Source organism: Cervus elaphus, chromosome 1, assembly GCF_910594005.1.
Source record: "Cervus elaphus chromosome 1, mCerEla1.1, whole genome shotgun sequence".
Classification (NCBI taxonomy): domain Eukaryota; kingdom Metazoa; phylum Chordata; class Mammalia; order Artiodactyla; family Cervidae; genus Cervus; species Cervus elaphus.
In genome coordinates, this window is record NC_057815.1 from 10,611,434 (window position 1) to 10,633,388 (window position 21,955).

Genomic DNA, 21,955 nt, shown 5'->3' on the forward strand with positions numbered 1-21,955 from the left:
GGCAAACAGTATAATGCCAACATTCAGGAAACTGGAGGGCAGGTACCAGGAATTCTCTGAGGTATTTTGGCAACATTTATAAAGTCTGAGATTATTTCAAAATAAGAATTTAATAATAAAAAGTAAATAAAACCATGGAATATATGAGACTAACATTGAAGCCAGAGGAGACGAAACAGTCAGAATGGGGAGAAGTCCAGAGGGAGGCAGGAGGAAAAGCACAGAACGAAGAGTCTAAAAGCCAGGGGAGAGTGTCCAGGGGAGGAGGGAGCAATCGACCCAGTCAAATTCCGCCAAAGGCGGAGTGAGGACAAAGAAGGATCCACAAGGTGTGAGATCCTGGCAGTCTGACCCGACCTCAAGTCCAAGGAGGGCTGCGGACAGCAAACGGGCTCAGGTGGGTAAAGAGAAAACTAGAGGGGAAGAGGCAGGAATGGCAAGCGCAAGCCCCTCATTCAAGATGCTTTCCTCTGAGTGGGAGCATCGCAGGCCAGAAGTGGCGCTGGGGATGTGGAATCAAGTGAGGGGCGGGTGTGCTTGGTCAGTGTTATTCTGAGACAGACAGATCCCCACGGGCGTGATTCATCTTCACGTGCCACCTACTCCTTTGGTGGTCGGGTGAAATCTACAGGCCCTACCTCAAAATGACGTTTTCAAATGCATAAAATAAAATACACAAGATTATAAAGGAAAGTAATTATACTGAAATAGTTACCAAGAACTTTTTTTATATCTATGATATAGTAATGTAAGATACCAGCTTCCTGGTCAACACATTAAATAAGAAGACCTAACGGCAGGCACTTCCCCACTGGTCCTAAGACTCTGCGCTTCCAATGTAGGGGGCCCGGGTTCAATCCTTAGTCAGGGAACTAGATCTGGCATGCCATAACTGAGAGTTCACATGCTGCAACAAAGATCGAAGATTCCAAGCGCTGCAACTAAGACCTGGTGCAGCCAAATAAGTAAATTAAATACATAAATATTTTTTTTAAAAGACCTACTGGCAGGTGAATTAATGATGGTAATTTCAAAGTACTGGCGAAGGTAAACAATATTCAAGATATCTGCCACAACAAAAATGCCACTTGAAGATACCTAGGATTTCACTGAGGACAAACTTCCTGCTACTGCTAAGGTGGCTGGGTTGTTGCCTACATTCCTAACAGAAGAAATGAACAAATTCAGTTCAAGGTTAGACAAAATATAGATGTCAACTCATCACCACCTTCCCCAGATTCAGACTCCAGAACTCACTCTATAGCAGGAAAGCAGCCTCTGGACTAGATTAAGGAGCTCTGCACTAAAAGACGAAGAACGCAATGGCACCCCACTCCAGTACTCTTGCCTGGAAAATCCCATGGATGGAGGAGCCTGGTAGGCTGCAGTCCATGGGGTCGCAAAGAGTCGGACATGACTGAGCAACTTCACTTTCACTTTTCACTTCCATGCATTGGAGAAGGAAACGGCAACCCACTCCAGTGTTCTTGCCTGGAGAATCCCAGGGATGGGGCAGCCTGTTGGGCTGCCATCTATGGGGTCACACAGAGTCAGACACGACTGAAGTGACTTAGCAGCAGCAGCAGCAACACTAAAAGAATGTTTACAAAGGTTGATGGAATGATCAGCAGAGAAGGGAAAACATCCAGCAGACAGAAGGGCAAACTGGAAGGGCCAGTGCCTGACACAGAGGGAGGGACTAGCCTTCTAAGGAACACCTGTGAAAAGGCTGGGCCCAGGCTCGGCGGGGAGACCTGTGGGTCTGGTGGTAAGAACACAAACTGGCTCTTGCCTGCTGGCTTCTATTTTCATTGAGTCATGACCAGCAGCTGAGAGGGAGGCCTGGAGAGAGAAAGTAAAAATACTGATATCGTAGAAAGTCAGAAAGGGAATTTCTAAGTCAGAAAAGTAGGATTTCTGAGCATGATGGAGTCCTTACTTGATGCTTGTGCTCATGCATTTAAAGTGACAAATGAGCTCAGGTATGTTCCATTTTACTGCAATACTCAGATGCTCAGGAAGAGAGAAAGTGAGTGATCAGAACCAACTAAGGCTGGGACTTAGCTAGACGAGTTCAATATGTGGAGAGGAGCAAGAGGAAGAAGAAAGGATAATAATGGACCAGGCGGACAAGGAGCGAAGTTAAGACCAGACAGTAGGAGGTAACTGACAGTGAGAAAGCAATGGAGATCAACCAACTGCTGAAATGAGGTAGCCAAGTGGATGTGAAGGACGAGAGGAGGCGCTGTCAAGGAGAAATGATGGAGGTGGGCACAGTTCCTCCTGATAAGACCCATGATGCCACTAAGGGAGTGGACAGCTAAGGGGAGGCAGAAGCGAGGACTGCTGACCCCCTGGGAGTAGACACGACAGAGCTTTTGCAGGTGCTCCATGTGGATGCTGGAGTAACCCAGAAGGAGGAGAGAGGTAGGAATAGAGAGAAAGATGAGCCAAAGTCTAGGCTTCTGGTGTCCTTGCAAACAGAACCTAAAATAATTGAGGCTGGGGTGAAGAGAGGGGAACATTTGCAGGAATGCAGATTCCACCTGGAGGTTAAAGAGCATAAATTCAGGTGTTAGACAGCCTGCACTAGAATCCCAGTTCTATCACACCCAGGACGTCAGCAGAAGGGGGACGGCAGAGCTGGTTACACAGCCCTGGGAAGAGCCGTGGCTCCTGAGAAGAACTCAGCTGGACTGAGGTGGAAGGCCTACCGCCCGGCTGCATAGACAGCTGAAACCATCTGTGCTTGGGAGAATGGTGACGGCAGTCACCTGGTTCCACTTCAGACAAGGAAGTCAGAGGTATGTCCAAGGAGGCTGCCAGGAGGAAAGGGTCTAGCATGTGCAAACCCTAGAGTGCAAAGATTTAATAAGGAAGAGGAATAAAGGTCCGGGTCAGATTTAAAGCACAGGGATAAGAGTCTCAGTAATAACAGATGGCCTGGGAGCCCTGATGCAGTTGTGACTAAAATACTTCAAGGTCTGACTACAAAACTAGAAAATGAAGCATCCTTCATGAAGCTGTTTCTCTCCTTCTATGAAAATAAAACCATCAGGCTGGAAATTACACATTCATAGGAATCTGGTTAAAGTAGTTCCTTCAAAACATTTCTGCAATAAGACTTCCCAGATGGTCCAGCGGTTAAGACTCCATGCTTCCAATGCAGGGGGCACGAGTTCGATCCTTGGTCAGGGAACTAAGATCCCACATGCCAAAAAAAAAAAAAAAAAAAAAAAAACTGCACACATTCCATCATAGTACTCTAACTATATGTGGAATTTGTATTTTATAGTGGCTTTCAGAGTCAAGCATGAGCCACAGGAAATAAAATTACTTTGTTATACCCAAATTGTGTTACCCAGCAGGTTTACCCACTAGGTTAAGCAGTTTGGATTCAAAAATTTTTTTAGCATTTCCAAATATCAAAAGCACCAGTAGATATGAGGATGCAGCACCACTGAAGCAATTAAACAACCAACATGACATGGTCCTAAAGACCCTACAAGGAGATCATGCTGAGGGAAAGAGATTGTAGCTGAAGTCTATGTTCTGGAACCTTTGCTGAGAAATATCTCCTTCCCTACCCCACTCAGTAACACATCCACCATGGGAAAGAAAGCAGTTTACAAGAATAATTAAGTGAAAAGTAGCTACTGACCTTAGAGCAGCAGGCACTTAATACTGCTGGGAACGACAGAGGCTTTCCCAGGCACTTTTAGGGAAGTAAATGAATGGAGGAAAAAAAAAACCACTCTGATGTGCTTGAACGTCCAGTGTTCATTAATTAAATATTTAACAATCACCTCTCTGAGGGATCATGCCCTACGCTGGGGACAAGGACTCGGACTTGGTCCCCCCACCCCACCAGGTTGCTGGTCAGCACATCACCCAGCAAGTTAGCCATCAGAACTGAATTTTTTCTTCCAAAGACCATCGCAGTATTACTGAAACATGGCCGATTATGAAAATGCGACACTGGACCACTTGTCTCAGTGGAAGACAACAGGGACACATACCCCACAGGGAGTCTGCCAGGCGACTGAGTCACACCAGTGACAGCACAAGCCCCACCCAACGACTCTGGGGGCTCGAGAGGCCTCATCAGAGCTAAAGGAGGCAGCAGCGCCTCTCCTGTGCCACTCATGCTGGACCAGGCCTTCAACAGCGGGGCACAATAAAAACTCTAACGGCTGCACAGGCTGGAATGGAAATCCGAGACCCTGTCTCAGACAGTACGCACAGAGAGATAATTCTCAACCGAGTCCAGATTTACAAGCTCTGAAGAGAGGTCACGTGTAATCTTACCGTTGCGAAAAACCTTATTAAAATCAAATCCTTGGCTTGCTAGAAAGTCAATGCTTGAGCTCTGAAACAAGAGTAAATAGAACATGCATTTCAGTGATGTTCATGGCAGGTGTGTGAACATAAGCAGAGAAAGAACTCTGGGGAGTAAACGAAGGCAACCAGGCAAGGGGGTAGCATGCCACGGGTCAGAGAACAAGGGGCTTCTACTCCACGGCTGCTGAACTGTCCATTCATTCACTTCAACTATCTGGGCTTTTCCCTTATAGTTTGTAAGACAAATATCCTTTGTTACCCAACATTTAAGAAAATCTTACTTGGTGAACATATATTCTCCCAAGAGGCAGGAAACTGCTGAATAAAAATTAAATGTATTTCTATTATCTCACCCCAGGTTCAAATTTAAGGGAAAAAATGTGCAAATTATAAGGTATCAATATTCACTTCAACTTAGATTCTGGAAGCCCAAAATCTTAACTGGATGTTCTTTACATTCAACATCATAGTACAGAAAAATTCCCAGTAAAGAGACTTACTAAACACATATCTCAAAGTCAAAATATATACGTAAATGTAGAAAAAATATCAAGTAAGTAATTATACACAAGAATGGGAACATTTTCACAAAGTCCTTACTCAACTGACTGAAGGTGGGAAACTTCACTGAGCTTCTCTAATTTTATTTTCGTTTTAAGTCAGAACCGCCTTGTCTAACTCAATGAAACCATGAGCCACTCTGTGCAGGGCCACCCAAGACGCAAGGGTCATGGTGGAGCGTTCTGACAAAACGTGGTCCACTGAAGGGAATGGCAAACCACTCTAATTTCTTGCCTTGAGAACCCCATGGACAGTATGAAAACAGAAAAAGATACATGACACTGAAAAATGAAATTCCCAGGTCGGTAGGTGTCCAATATGCTACTGGAGAGAAGTGGAGAAATAACTTCAGAAAGAATGAAGAGACTGAGCCAAAGAGAAAACAATGCCCAGTTGTGGATGTGTCTGGTGATGGAAGTAAAGTCTGATGCTATAAAGAGCAATACTGCATAGGAATCTGGACTGTTAGGTCCATGAATTAAGGTAAATTACAAGTGGTCAAACAGGAGATGGCAAGAGGGAACAGTGACATTTTAGTAATCAGTGAACTAAAACAGACTGGAATGGGTGAATTTAATTCAGATGACAATTATATATACTACTGTGGGCAAGAATCCCTTAGAAGACATGGAGTAGCCCTCACTGTCAACAAGAGTCTGAAATGCAGTACTTGAGTGCAATCTCAAAAACGACAGAATGATCTCTGTTCATTTCCAAAGAAAACCATTCAATAACACAATAATCCAATCTATGCCAGTAATGCTGAAGAAGCTGAAGTTGAATGGTTCTATAAAGACCTACAAGACATTCTAGAACTAACACTCAAAAAAGATGTCCTTTTCATCATAGGGGACTGGAATGCAAAAGTAGGAAGTCAAGAGAAACCTCGAGTAACAGGCAAATTTGGTCTTGGAGTACAAAATGAAGCAGGGCAAAGGCTAATAGAGTTTTGCCAAGAGAACACACTGGTCATAGCAAATACCCTCTTCCAACAACACAAGAGAAGACTCTACACACAGACATCACCAGATGGTCAACAGCAAAATCACACTGATTATATTCTTTGCAGCCAAAGATGGAGAGGATCTATGAAAGAAAGTGAAAGCGAAGTCGCTCAGTTGTGTCTGACTCTTTGCAACCCAATGGACTGTAGCCCACCAGGCTTCTCAGTCCATGGAATTTTCCAGGCAAGAGTACTGGAATGGGTTGCCATTTCCTTCTCCAGGGGATCTTCCCAACCCAGGGATCGAACCCGGGTCTCCCACACTGCAGGCAGACACTTTACTGAGCCACCGGCAAGCCCAGGAGAGGCTCTATAACAGTCACCAAAAACAAGACCAGGAACCAACTGTGGCTCAGATCATGAACTCCTTATTGCCAAATTCAGACTTAAATTGAAGAAAGTAGGGAAAACCACTAGACCATTCATGTATGACCTAAATCAAATCCCTTACGATTATACACTAGAAGTGACAAATAGATTCAAGGGATTAGATCTGACAGACAGAAAGCCTGAAGAACTATGGACAGAGGTTTGTAACATGTACAGAAGACAGTGATCAAGACCATCCCCAAGAAAAAGAAATGCAAAAAGGCAAAATGGTTGTCTGAGGAGGTCTTACAGATAGCTGAGAAAAGAAGAGAAGCTAAAGGTAAAGGAGAAAAGGAAAGATATTCCCATTTGAATGCAGAGTTCCAAAGAATAGGAAGGAGAGATAAGAAAGCCTTCCTCAGTGATCAATGCAAAGAAATAGAGGAAAACAATAGAATGGTAAAGACTAGAGATCTCTTCAAGAAAATTAGAGATACCAAGGGAATATTTCATTCAATGATGGGCACAGTAAAAGACAGAAATGGTACAGACCTAACAGAAGCAGAAGATATTAAAAAGAGGTGGCAAAAATACACAGAAGAACTATACAAAAAATATCTTCATGACCCAGATAACCACGATGGTGTGATCACACACCTAGAGCCAAACATCCTAGAATTCGTGATGTCAAGTGGTCCTCAGGAAGCATCACTACGAACAAAGCTAGTGGAGGTGATGGAATTCCAGTTGAGCTAGTTCAAATCCTAAAAGATTATGTGTGAAAGTGCTGCACTCATTATGCCAGCAAATTTGGAAAACTCAGCAGTGACCACAGGACTGGAAAAGGTCAGTTTTCATTCCGATCCCAAAGAAGGACAATACCAAAGAATATTCAAACTACCGCACAATTGCACTCATCTCACACGCTAGCAAAGTAATGCTCAAAATTCTCCAAGCCAGGCTTCAACAGTATGTGAACCATGAACTTCCAGATGTTCAAGCCGGACTTAGAAAAGGCAGCAGAACCAGAGATCAAATAGCCAACATCTGTTGGATCATCTAAAAAGCAAGAGAATTCCAGAAAAAACATCTACTTCTGCTTTATTGATAACACCAAAGCCTTTGACTGTGTTCAGTTCAATTCAGTTCTGTCACTCAGTCATATCCGACTTTGCAGCCCCATGGACTGCAGGACACCAGGCCACCCTGTCCAGCAACAACTCCTGGGGTTTACTCAAACTCGTGTCCATTGAGTCAGCAATACCATCCAACCATCTCATCCTCTGTCATCCCCTTCTCCTCCCCGCTTCTATCTTTCCCAGAATCAGGGTCTTTTCCAATAAGTCAGTTCTTCACTTCAGGTGGCCAAAGTATTCAAGTTTCAACTTCAGCATCAGTCCTTCCAATGAATATTCAGGACTGATTTCCTTTCGGATGGACTGGCTGGATCTCCTTGCTGTCCAAGGGATTCTCAAGAGTCTTATCCAACACTACAGTTCTAAAGCATCAATTCTTCAGTGCTCAGCTTTCTTTATAGACCAACTCTCACAAACATACATGACTACTGGAAAAACCACAGCTTTGACCAGACGGACCTTTGTTGGCAAAGTAATATCTCTGCTTTTTAACATACTAAAAAGAAACTAAAGAGCCTCCTGATGAAAGTGAAAGAGAGAAGTGAAAAAGCTGGCTTAAAACTCAACATTCAAAAAACGAAGATCATGGCATCCAGTCCCATGATTTTGGACTCCAAAATCACTGTAGATGATAACTGCAGCCAATTAAAAGACACTTGCTCCTTGGAAGAAAAGTTATGGCTAATTTAGACAGCATATTAAAAGGCAGAGATGTAAAATAAATAAATAAATAAAATAAAAGACAGAGACGTTACTTTGCCAACAAAGTTCCATCTATTCAAAGCTATGGTTTTTCCAGTAGTCAGGTATGGATGTAAGAATTGGACTACAAAGAAAGCTGAGTGCCAAAGAATTGATGCTTTTGAACTGTGGTGCTGGAGAAGACTCTTGAGAGTCCCTTGAACAGCAAGTCCAAGGGAGATCCAACCAGTCCATTTGAAAGGAATTCAGTCCTGAATATTCACTGGAAGGACTAATGCTGAAGCTGAAACTCCAATGCTTTGGCCACCTGGTACGAAGAACTGACTCACTGGAAAAGACCCTGATGCTGGGAAAGATTGAAGACAGGAAGAGAAGGGGACAACAGAGGATGAGATGGCTGGATGGCATCACGACTCGATGGACATGAGTTTGAGCAAGCTCCATGAGTTGGTGATGGACAGGGAAGCCTGGCATGCTGCAGTCGATGGGGTCTCAAAGAGTTGGACATTCCTGAAGTAACTGAAGGTAGAACAGTTAAATCTGACCCTTTATAGAGCAGCCCTTCCTGAGTCGCACTTGATGTTACACCATCAGTCTAGACTGAGGATGCTCTGCCAGTTCCAATAAGCTCATTACCATATCCACTTTAGAGATGCTGCTGAAGACAACGTCGTCTACACAGAGGGCTTCCCTGGTGGCTCAGATGATAAAGAATCTGCCTGCAATTAAGGAGACCTGGGTTCAATCCCTGGGTCAGGAAGATCCCCTGGAAAAGGGAATGGCTACCCACTCCAGTATTCTTGCCTGGAGAATTCCATGGAGTCTGGCAGGCTACAGTCCATGGGGTCACAAAGAGTCAGACATGACTGAGCGACAAATACCATGATAACAGAAAGGGAAATGTCTTGGGGTCTCTAATCTGAGGAAAGCTGAACTGGTCCTAAGTCCTGGTCCATTTTGATCCTTTGGACCACAGAACTGACCGTGTGTTTCCCCCTTGTCTTGGCTGGTAGGAAGCTCAGAGACAAGCAGGTAAGACTTTCTTTGGCATGAATTCTGTGTTCTAATCATAACACAGTAATCACACCCTCATTTTTCTTTTCTTCCAATTTTTCACTTACTTATTTTTAATCTTAGGTTAAAAGGTTTTATATATTATATATACTTTTATGTACTTTATGTATCTTTATTACTTGACACCAGTTCTTTTAAACTATGAGCAACCTAGTCAAATATACATGGGTATGTGCATGCATGCACACACACACACAGATACAGACACATCATTTTCTATCATGTCCAGGTTTTCTGTGATGTGAAATAAGCAACCATTTCCCCTATATCTTCCTTGTTCATCCTGTTCTGAAATAAGACCCAGTGCCTTCTGACTTGGGCCACAAGCCCCTCTACCTTCCATGCCTGAGTACTCTTAACTCTGCTCCCCTAATACCCATCACTGACAGAGACAACAAAAGATGGCTTATGGAAAGGCGTTTTTACCCCTCCTATCACTAGACTCCATCCTAACTTTCTTCTTTAAAAATCAGAGTCAGAGATCACGCATCCCCTTTTTCAAACTATTTATTTTCTACTCAAATAATACTCTTTAGACTGCAAAAAAAAAATGTACTCTATGCCCCTGAATTTAAAGCCTCTTAAAATGGTAAATTTTAGGTTATGGATTTTTTTTTTTACCATAATAAAGAGAAAACACTTCAAACCAACAAACTTTATTTATAATATACTAAACACTATCTTTGGTTTGTTCTAAATGTACCATTTTCAGGATTCAAAAGATGAGCATAGATATTAGAGAGGACAATTTGAGGCATCTATCAAAATTTTAAATCTATAAGTTCTATGACTCATCAATTCCCCTCATAGGAAAGCTATCCTATAAAACATTCCTGGAGTTCAACTTGAAACTTAGTCTGTGACAACCTGGAGAGGTGGGATGGGGTGGGGGAGGAAGGGGAGGGAGGTGCAAGAGTGAGGGGACATATATACACTTATGACTAATTCATGTTATTGTACGGCAGAAACCAACACAGCATTGTAAAGCAACTATCGTCCGATTAAAAATAAATTTAAAAAATAGCTTAAAAACATATGTTGATTCGGCAAAAAAAAAAAAATTTCCTATATACAACCAAGACACATGCACATGGACACTGACTATAGCACTGTTTAAAATAGGGAGCCACTGGAAAACTTTCCAATTCCAATTAGATAAATTATAATACACCTGTATTATGAAATATGAAGACATTGTGTTAAATGGAAAATGCAAGTTATTTAAAATATGAATGTTATGATTCTGTGTATATTAAAGCAAAAAACTAAAACTGTGTTTGTGTGTGTGTGTGTGTGTATATATATGTAAACACAGGAGCATATGTATATATGGCACAAAAGGAGTGAAATGGGGAAAGAAGTGGCATGGGGGAAGAGGGGATTTAAAAACAACATGTTTTACTCTATAGACAGCAGCAGTGTTTTGACTTTTCACGGCCATGTATGTATTTTCTTCCATGAACTCCACTACAGATGTTCAGGCAGAAAAAAGAAGAACAGAAGAAACAGGAAGTGAAGACAATGAAGACGCCTTGCAATTCACCTGGACGGGCACGCGCTGCAGGCGTGTGCATGGCTCTCAGGGCGTCATTCCTCCACATCCTGCCTAGTGTGCGTGGCTCACTGTGTGTACAGATACTTAGTTTTCACACAGCACAGGAAGTTGTCTTGCCCCCCAATTTTCCCTGCTTTAAGGATAATAAAAGCTTTTCAAGATCAATTTTTCACTAGACACAATCTTCACCCTACTCGCCGACTCTAGAAGCTAAGTTCCTTTAAAGACGCGACTCTGCTGCAGGCATAGATTTTTAAACAAGACAAAATCCACCTTAGATGGAGGACCAGAAAAAAATCCAAAGATACTATCATTTACCTTATCCATACAATTGCCAAGTTTACTTACTGAGTCTCAACCTCTTCCCTGCCTTTGTTTTTCCAGAACAGAGAACTGCACCATTTGAGCCCATTAATCTCTGGCCTGTCTTCAAGTCTATGATGTTTTTCCTTTTTTTAAGGAGTGGCTGGCTATCAGGACTGCATGAAGTGTTCCAGGTGTAGTCACAGGATGATTTTGTGTGATGGGTAGGGTTCTTCCGACCTGTCTCCAGTTGTGTTTGTGTTGGTCTTTTAGAAAATACTGTCATCCCTGAGATGTCTCACTGCCACTGTGTGCATTTGATTAATTCCTGGCTAAAACCATGGAATCCACTTTAAGGAACTGTCTTTTCCTGCTACCACTGGAAAACTACATCCATACAAATGTCCAAACTGAACCTATCTTTCTCAGAGAAAATTTACAAATACCATTTAATGAAGTATTCTATACTCATGTGACTGGTAAATAGCTGTTAAATGAGGATGAGACGGTTGGATGGCATCACCGACTCAATGGACATGAGTTTCAGTAAACTCCAGGAGTTGGTGATAGACAGGGAGGCCTCACGTGTGGCAGTCCATGGGGTTGCAAAGAGTCAGACATGACTGAGCAACTGAACTGAGCTTATTGCAAAGTAAAGAAATATCAACTATGGTTTATCTGCTAATTTAAGAAAAATACTGGATACAAGAGTAAAATTACCTTCTCTCCAGCTCCCGACATACAATGAATGCTGCTTCATTTGTTTACATCCTGCCTTATTACAGAGAGAATCTGACATGACTCAATCACTCAGAAGCCTACCCTCCAGGCTTTCTTAACTGCAGTACTACTTAGACGCAGGAAAAGGGACAGATGGGAAGACTCAAAGGAACTAATGTTACTCCAGGGAGAGAAGCTCAGACATAAGATTATAAGGAAGAGAAGACCAAAACTCAGGTTTCATCACATATCCATATGATAGACACTAATTCACACTGTCCTTATCAATAGAGATCAATGATCTCCTTATTCGTTAATCAGATTATTAAGAGAGCAGAAAGGGGAAGCTGACATTCACCGAATGTCCACCAGATCAGCTACAACTCTGAACTGGCTGTTCTAAAGGGGACCCTCCCTGAATCCTCACCTTGGCTCATAAAGTCAGCCCTTTCCTCCTCAGGAGGCACCAGTGGTCTTTTTCTACCCTCTTTCCTAACTGGTAAGCTTGGGAAAAGAAACCGAGCACATGTAACTTAGCCCCTTCTGGGTTCCCTAGTGGCTCAGACAGTAAAGAATCTGCCTGCGATGCAGGAGACCTGGGATCGATCCCTGGGTTGGGAAGATCCCCTGGAGGAGGGCACAGCAACCCACTCCAGTATTCTTGTCTGAAGAATCCCATGGACTAAGGACCCTGGGAGCTATGTTCATGGGGTTGCAAAGAGTCAGACACAATTGAGTGACTATACTTTCACTTTCTCTTTTAGGTTTGCTCTTTTCAAAGAGCATACACACATACTCTGCTCCTCCAGAAAATAAAGGTCTACCCTTGAAGAGGCGTGCAGTGAAAATGGGGTTGGGAAAAAAACCTGCAGGTCCTAATCTGTAGGTTCAGTTCAGGGGTAAGACAATAAAAAACATCCCCCAAAGAGCCACAGTACGAAGTCATGGTCTCAAATTCAGCTCTACTTATAATAAAGTTCATGTTCCCATGTCCCTCTGCCTGTCTCTTACATCTTATTCCTTAATTCACTCTCAGGTCAAAGGAAAGATGAGAGTATAATTTATTTATAATCCAAAAACTGAAGGTCAGTGAGGTAAAGTGATTTGCCCGAAGTGCAAAGTTGGTTATAGAACCAAATTTTAAAGAGAATTCTGATTCCACGTTTCCACACAGCTTCATCAGGGATTCGTAACAGAAAAAAAAGGAACAACAACTCAGTTATACTACTAACCTGACAAACAAATTTGACATCTGGTGAGGATCTATTGAAGGGTTTCGGGAAAACATAGAAGTTAAAAGACTTTGTTATATACCTGGGGAAAATAAGATAAAAGGAGACTTAGGGTGTTATATTATGCCATGACAAAAGAATTCCCACCACTTGTTAAAACAACCTACTTTGAATCTGTGTAGTCATACTTAAAAGTGCAAAGGCCAAACTGAAACAGCAAAAAGTCCATGGAATGCTGGAAAAGGGAAATAAAATATCTGTCAAAACAATGCTGTATAGTCGACATGAGCAACAGTATTTGCAATCAGGTAGGTTTTCTGATTATTCTACTTGACTTTGGCAGAATACTTCTGATCCAAACCGATTATAGATTATCTATCAGGAGCATTATTAATTTATGAATATTTCTTACTATTTTTCCCAACTAAGCACTTATGCATCATCCAGAGCATCATAGTAAACCTATTTCCAAATGATTAAAATAACCACATCATATTTCCTGTAAATGAAATTAACAATGAAAATACTAAACCTTCCCCAAAATGTTTTCCAGCAAACAATTATTTTTGCTGTTGTTTTAAATACCACTAAATATCAATTCATAGCTGGGGTTGAGAACTTAATAAGCAAGCTTGACAATTTTATTCCTCTATAATTTAACATATGCAAGACCAACATGGGAAAAAAAAATGAGATTTTCTAGCACACCCACTTACCTTTTTAAGCTTCTGATACCTTTCTTCTGCAGTGTCAAAACCATTTGTTAATGCGGTGACTGAAGGTCCATCGCTGATTCCTAGATTTTAAGAAAAAAAATTTTAACCTATTCGTAAATGCTAACAGAAAATGTCAGTCAACTATTCAATGGCTCTATAATTTCTTATTTTTATGAATTAAAACTAACTGGAAGTGCTCTTTATTTCACTTTTTCAAAATTAGCATGAATTTCGCAGGCTAACAAGCCAAACCCTGTAATAGAGAATTCAGAGATACAAATGTTTCAATTTGAGAATGGACAGTTTCAGTATCTAAAACAGATTTCAAATAAAGAAAACCCTATAGATATCTCACCAAAAAATTATTAGAACTAATAAATGAATTCAGCAGAGTTGCAGGATACAAAATTAATATTCAGAAATCCACTGTAAATTTCTATACACTAATAACAAACCATCAAAAAGAGAAATTATAAAAACGATCCCACTGACAATTGCATCAAAAAGAATAAAACACCTAGGACTATATTTAACCAAGGTGAAAGACCTGTCCTCTGAGAATTATAAGACACTGGTGAAAGCAATTGAAGAAAACATGAAAAACAGAAATGCTCATGAACTGGAGGAATTAATACTGTTAAAATGCCCATATTACCCAAAACAATCTATAGATTCAATGCAATCTCTATCAAAATACCTACGGCATTTTTCACAGAGCTAAACAAATAATCCTAAAATTTGTATAGAACCACAAAAGACCCCGAACAACCACAGCAATCTTGAGATACCACCTCACATCTGTCAGAATGGCCATTCTCAAAAACACAAGAAATAACAAATGTTGGCAAGGATGTGGAGAAAAGAAAACTATCATGTACTGTTGGCGGGAATGTCAATTGGTGCAGGCACTATAGAAAACAGTATAAAGCTTCCTCGAAATATTAAAAATAGAACTAACATATGATCCAGCAATTCCACTTCTGGATATTCATCAGAAGAAAACAAAAATTATTTTTTCTTCAATAATTCTAACTGAAAAAGATATATACATCCCTAGGTCACTACAGCATTACTTAAAATAGCAAAGATAGAAGTAACTTAAGTGTCCAAGGATAAATGAAAAGATAAAGATTCTATACATATGTAAAGATGCTATAAATGTGTGTGAGTATGTGTGCGTGTGTGTGTATACATGCATATATATGCATACATGGGGCTTCCCTGATGGCTCAGATGGTAAAGAATCTGCCTGCAATGTGGCAGACCAGGGGTTGAGAAGATCCCCTGGAGAAGGGAATCGCTACCCACTCCAGTATTCTTGCTTAGAGGATTCCACGGATAGAGGAGCCTGACGGGCTCCAGTCCATGGGATTGCAAAGAATTTGTGTAAAGAAATATTATTCAACCATAAAAAAGAAAAAAAAAAAAAAACAACCTTGTAATATGGATGGACCTAGAAGGTACTATGCTAAGTGAGTGAAATAAGTCAGACAAAGAAAGGCAAATACTGATGATTTCATTTACTGATAAAATCTTAAAAAAAAAAAAGAAAAGAAAAGAAACAGAAAGAGACTTATTGATACAGAGAGTAAACTGATGGTTGCCAGAGTGAAGGAGGGGAGTTTGGGGGGGGGGGCAAATAGGTAAAGGAGTTTAAGAGGTACAAACTTTCACTTATAAAATAAGTCAGTCACAGCACAGAGAATATAGCCAATAATATAGCTGACAAGAACTTTGTATGGTAACAAATGGTAACTAGACTTAGCGAGGTAATCAATCCATAATGTATAAAAATACCAAATCAGTGTTATACACTTGAAACTGACATAATTGGTTGATCATAATTCAGTAATTATAATTCTATACCATTATTTATATAACTATATGTATATAATTAAGCAATTATAATCCAGTAATGGATTATGCCCAGTAAAAACAAAGTTATGCCCAGCATGGATTCCTTTAGAAAGAGCTGAAGTCTTTGAAACAAGCACAACTTGTAGCAAAAACGGCTATCTTTACCAAAAATTGGATATCTCTGATCCAAAAGAAAAAAAAGAACCTTGCAATTATAACTGTTAGTTACACTAATCTAAGTACTAGATACATGTGTACACCCACGCCAAGGCAGGCAGTGAACACGTTCACTAATGCCTAAAGGAATACCCTCATTTATTTGCAGAAGTCCAACCCTAAAGTCAGCCACAAAGCACAAATCTTGTATGAGCCCTCTTAGAGCAAATGTCTAAACTAGTCAAATTCATAGAGACAGAAACAATGATTGCTAGAGGCAGAGGGGAGGGAGGAGCTGGGAATTACTGTTCAATGTGTAGAGTTTCAGTCCTGGAAGATGAAAAAGTTCTGTGGAGATGGACGGTGGGGATGGTGGCACTCCAGTGTTACAGTCTCACTTAACTTTAAAACCACTTAAAAATGGTTAAAAGGATACATTTTATGCTATGTGTATTTCACCACACATCAAAAAAGGCCTGACCCTAACTCTCCAGCGCTGTCCCACACCTGTCCAGCTGTTTTTAAGCAGCATCAAAAGCGTAGTCTCTTATCTGCAACCCTCAGAGTTCGAACAACCACAAACCCAATCAGGAAACCCACCGCACCTCTTTCGTGCTTTTGAAACGTTTAAGAGGAAACGTGGAGACTCATGCAACCTGACCCAGAAAACTCAAACAGGGAGGAGCGACCAGCAGGTATAAGCCCAGGCCAGGGGTCAGGAGGGCGCGGGGGTGGGGGGTGGGGGTGGCGGGCAGGAGGAGGCTTGGCTATGCATTGCAGGGTGCCAGCCTCGAGCTTGCAAGCGAGGGATACCTGAAAACTCCCCATCGATGGCGAAGAAGTCGGCCTCCTCTATAGCCTGGTACACTTTGTGGAGATTACTCTGAAAATCTGCGGAGAAACCGAGAAGAGGCTCAGAACTGGTGGCCTGGCTTTCTGCCCACGGGTTACTAGGGGGATAGGGAAGGAGGGAAGGGGAGCTGCCAAGGATCCTGGGATGAGAGGACAAGTCCCTAAGGGGTGCACAGACCGGAGGGATATAAGCCCCGAGGGGTGCACGGGCCAAAGGCGAACAAGGCCCCAAGAAGCGCAAAAGGGGAGCAAACCCCTGAGGGGACTGCCTCTGCCCCAGGCCGGGTCAAGTAGACCTGCCGCGGTGAGGGCCTAGCAGGCCGGGTGAGGAAGTGCCACGAGGACGCAGGGAGGTGTACAGCGGACATGCACTGCTCCTGATTATCTCCATTCTGCGGAGTGGCCAGGCCTCCGGCCCCGCCGGGGCCCGCCTCGACCGTTCCACTCCCGAAGTTCCGCGGGACAGCGCTGGCAGCCACGGCAGAGACCGCGGGGGCGACTTCCGGAAACAGCGCGCGCCGGCGCGCGTCACGTGCGCCTGCGTCATGGTGGGGCGGGGCCAAGGGTGGGTTTCATTCCCTGGATGCAGCAGGGCTAAGAGAGTTCCAGAAAAACATCTATTTCTGCTTTATTGACTATGCCAAAGCCTTTGACTGTGTGGATCACAATAAACTGTGGAAAATTCTGAAAGAGATGGGAATACCAGACCACCTGACCTGCCTCTTGAGAAACCTGTATGCAGGTCAGGAAGCAACAGTTAGAACTGGACATGGAACAACAGACTGGTTCCAAATAGGAAAAGGAGTACGTCAAGGCTGTATACTGTCACCCTGCTTATTTAACTTATATGTAGAGTACATCATGAGAAACGCTGGGCTGGAAGAAGCACAAGCTGGAATCAAGATTGCCGGGAGAAATATCAATAACCTCAGATATGCAGATGACACCACCCTTATGGCAGAAAGTGAAGAGGAACTAAAAAGCCTCTTGATGACAGTGAAAGAGGAGAGGGAAAAAGTTGGCTTAAAGCTCAGTATTCAGAAAACTAAGATCATGGCATGTGGCCCCATCACTTCATGGGAAATAGATGGGGAAACAGTGGAAACAGTGTCAGACTTTATTTTGGGGGGCTCCAAAATCACTGCAGATGGTGATTGCAGCCATGAAATTAAAAGACGCTTACTCCTTGGAAGGAAAGTTATGACCAACCTCAGTCAGTCAGTTTAGTCACTCAGTCGTGTCCGACTCGTTGCGATCCCATGAATTGCAGCAGGCCGGGCCTCCCTGTCCATCACAAACACATGCCCATTGAGTCGGTGATGCCATCCAGCCATCTCATCCTTTGTCGTCCCCTTCTCCTCCTGCCCCCAATCCCTCCCAGCATCAGGGTCTTTTCCAATGAGTCAACTCTTCGCATCAGGTGGCAAAGTACTGGAGTTTCAGCTTCAGCATCAGTCCTTACAATGAACACCCAGGACGTACATATTTTAATGTATGTCCTTTAGGATGGACTGGTTGGATCTCCTTGCAGTCCAAGGGACTCTCAAGAGTCTTTTCCAACACCAGAGTTCAAAAGCATCAATTCTTAGGTGCTCAGCTTTCTTCACCGTCCAACTCTCAAATCCACCCATGACCACTTGAAAAACCACAGCCGTGACTAGACGGACCTTTGTTGGCAAAGTACTGTCTCTGCTTTTTAATATGCTATCTAGGTTGGTCATAACTTTCCTTCCAAGGAGTCAGCATCTTTTAATTTCATGGCTGCAATCACCATCTGCAGTGATTCTGGAGCCCAAAAAAATAAGTCTGCCGCTGTTTCCACTGCTTCCCCATCTATTTCCCATGAAAGTGATGGGACCAGATGCCATGATCTTAGTTTTCTGAATGTTGAGCTTTAAGCCAACTTTTTCACCTCCTCTTTCACTTTCATCAAGGGGCTCTTTAGTTCCTCTTCACTTTCTGCCATAAGGGTGGTGTCATCTGCATATCTGAGGTTATTGATATTTTTCCTGGCAATCTAAATTCCAGCTTGTGCTTCTTCCAGCTGTGTTTCTCATGATGTATTCTGCATATAAGTTAAATAAGCAAGGTGACAATATACAGCCTTGACGTACTCCTTTTCCTATTTGGAGCCAGTCTGTTGTTCTATGTCCAGTTCTAACTGTTGCTTCCTGACCTGCATATAGATTTCTCAAGAGGCAGGTCAGGTGGTCTGATATTCCCATCTCTTTCAGAATTTTCCACTCCAATCCCAAAGAAAGGCAATCCCAAAGAATGCTCAAACTACTGCACAACTGCACTCATCTCACACGCTAGTAAAATAATGCTCAAGATTCTCCAAGCCAGGCTTCGGCAATACACGAACCGTGAACTTCCAGATGTTCAAGCTGGTTTTAGAAAAGGCAGAGGAACCAAATTGCCAACATCTGCTGGATCATCAAAAAATCAAGAGAGTTCCAGAAAAACATCTATTTCTGCTTTATTGACTGTTCCAAAGCCTTTGACTGTATGGATCACAATAAACTCCTGCTCACTGGCAATTAAAACTCCTCAAAATAATCCCTCTTGAACCTGAAATATTTATACTCTCTCACCTGCAAGATTATAGTTAAGATTACATTTGAGTAAGTTATCTATCTAACCGAACATATTCAGGGACTTATCAAACCTGTAAAATTTACATTCTCTCACAATGGGGACCTATTGGGGATACTGTATCTTCTTTAAATGACAAATATTGCTTTTTCCCCCTAAATTAAATATATTTAACTCTCTGAATTAAAACTAGTCATGACACTGTACTAATTAAGTTACAAATCTGAAGCGACATGAGAAATTTAATATACACTACTCCTCATACATGCATTTAACATGATTATGTGTTAACATACAATGCATCTAAGAACACTTTAATGTATTTTTTTTTTTTGGAAAACTGATCTCTAACCCAGAGGTGAAAATTGTCCCACATAATCTGCATATCTTTTCAGTCACTTATCAGCTATTTTGTTATCTTAATTCCAGATGATAACATTTGACTGGGGAATATCTGAATACTCACATTTTTACTAGCTCAACAGCTTTAGAACACAGACTAAAAGCTGGGTGTCACACCTAGCGGAAGAGGAAATTCTCTGCACACACTTCATGCTACACAATCTAGAGATTCAGGCTAGTTTTGTCACGCTTATTTCTCAACAGTTGAAAATTAGTCCTTAAAGCTTAACTAATGACTGTTGCCCTCAAGAGAGATTCTCAGGACATCCAAACGGTGTTTCCAAGGAAGCTGGTGTCTTTGCTGTTCTTGTCAGAACGGTAGCGCCCTGAGCGACCTGCGCAAAGCAGGCAGTCACTGTCTACAGCACTCCGCGGCTCAAGCTACAGTTACGGGCAGAGTCAGAATCAACCCTGACCCCTTAACTGAGGGCTCCTCCTTAGGTATCATTTATTAACTTTTCATGCTTGTATCTTTAAAAGCAAAAAGGAAAATAATTATTTTCGCAATGACTAATTTCTCAGAGAAATATTTATGTTGCTCCGAGGAGGAGTCATCAGTGGTTCAGGTTCTAGTTCTTAGATGAGTTGACTAGTCTGAGGTTTACACAGTAAATATAATCTATGGATACAAATGCTGACTTTTGAAGCCCACAGGAAATCATAAATGCTTGAAACCCACACTATCAATTATCAGATGAAAATCTAATTAGCACGTCCAGCTTTTGGCAGTAGCCAATCTTTGAAAATACCAGTCAGGATTTTATTGGGAAGGATAATGGAAAGGCTACTGTTGTGAATACTACAGTCGCACACGTTGCTGTGAAACAATGAACACATTGGATACATTTTTTAGTTCTGTATTTAACGCAGCTGATTAAAAAGCTAATTTCATTCCCCTTCTGTATTACTATTCTTCTAGTGTACAGCTGCCAACCACAGTTAAATCTGATGAGTCCCCATGTTGAGTTAATCAATTTGATAACATCAGACATTATTAGGAAAGCGCACATAATACGGTCACAGTGTCTACTATCAAAAGCATATGCACCAAAGCTTTTGTTTTCCCAGGACACTGCAACCGCTTAAAGTAGCTTAGCCTTATTTTGCTTTGTTTTGAAAAGAATTTTAAAAGAACAAAACTTCTTTATTTCTTCCTTAGGTCAATACAAAAAATTATTCTGTAACAATATTAATACCATGATTAACTTTTTCTTTATCGATGTTTATATAATGAAATAATCCCGGAATCACAGTCACGATTAGAAATAAAGACCAACAAAAATATAAATGCTCACAATGTAAAATAGTATCCCATGATAATATCCTGAGAGATTTTTCTATTCTGTTTTTGTTTACAATGACTAAAGACTACTTCAAAACACAAGGCCCCTAAGCCCCAAGGCCTTTGGTCTTTTACTTTTAACTCTCCCTGCCAACCTTAGGTGGGCTTCCCGGGCATGGCCATCCGACACCAGCGCCCTCTAAGACCAGCGGAGCACGCAGCTTCCTCGGGAGGCTCCCGGCCCCCTGCACACGCGTCCCCTTGGGTGAGGAAGCACCGGGGCACCCGGAGCCGCCCAGGGCAACAGCAGAGTCAGCCGCCGGGAGGAGAGTGGAAGGAAGCACGCGGGTTTTCACCAGGGTGCCCGCTTCTGTGTCGCCCTCCAGCCTATTCCGCCTTCCCCGCTGGCTCGCCTAACTCCCACTCCCATGACAGCTCCATCTCCAGGGTCAGGGGAGCGCCGCTGCTGGCCCAGTCACCTTTCCAGGCGGGTCACCACTCGTGACTGGCCCCCAGCCTTCACCCCCCTGTCCTAGACCTCATCCGCATGTGCGCGGCGCTGCCTGACAGCGGAGGGCAGGCAGTGGTGGGGGAGAGCACCTCTCTGACGGCTGATCGGTTGGCCACCGTTTGCGGCCGCGACCTGAGCCCCAGCATCTCTAAGCCCCGTCACCCGCGCCCCAGATGCCCAGGTGCAACCCCCGTCGGGCTCTGCGTTTCACCTTCCCTCTCCCTCCTCACTGGTTTCCTCCCCTAGACGTGCAAACGGCCTGAGGCCTCCTCCGTTCCTTATACAAAAGTCCTTCAACCGGGCCTCTCCTCCCCAGGACTGCATGCACCCACGGGCGCAGGCTACACAAGGAGCTCCGGTTGCGCCCTGCACTCCTCCCCAGCCCAGAGCACCGAGGGTGACTACTCCTCCGACGCTGCCCCTGCTGAGGCACCCGGGGCCTGTGGCCACGCAGTGGACACTAAAGTCCTCTCTGACCTGGCACTTCTCTGCGCACTCCACAGACCTGAAAAAGCGCTTTCTTACTGGAAATTCAACTTCTTGGCTTCCATGACAGTCCCCCTGCCTGGGATAATTACCCACTCAATTGTGAGCTTAATAAAATGAACAACTGTCACCGTTTCTTGTTTACCCTTCTCAATTTTCAAA

At 42.7% G+C, this 21,955-nt stretch overlaps 1 protein-coding gene across 1 annotated transcript in view; it reads right to left on the reverse strand.

Annotated features, from left to right (window-relative positions):
- The window catches only part of LOC122683117 (poly(A)-specific ribonuclease PARN-like), a 128,388-nt gene that overhangs the window by 48,775 nt on the left and 57,658 nt on the right, over window positions 1-21,955 (reverse strand). The window contains exons 4-8 of the mRNA XM_043886728.1: window positions 16,479-16,556; window positions 13,653-13,732; window positions 13,104-13,171; window positions 12,937-13,018; window positions 4,309-4,369 (exon numbers count right to left, since the gene is read on the reverse strand). Of these exons, the coding sequence (XP_043742663.1) occupies window positions 4,309-4,369; window positions 12,937-13,018; window positions 13,104-13,171; window positions 13,653-13,732; window positions 16,479-16,556 (369 nt within the window). The remainder of the gene's footprint in view (window positions 1-4,308; window positions 4,370-12,936; window positions 13,019-13,103; window positions 13,172-13,652; window positions 13,733-16,478; window positions 16,557-21,955) is intronic.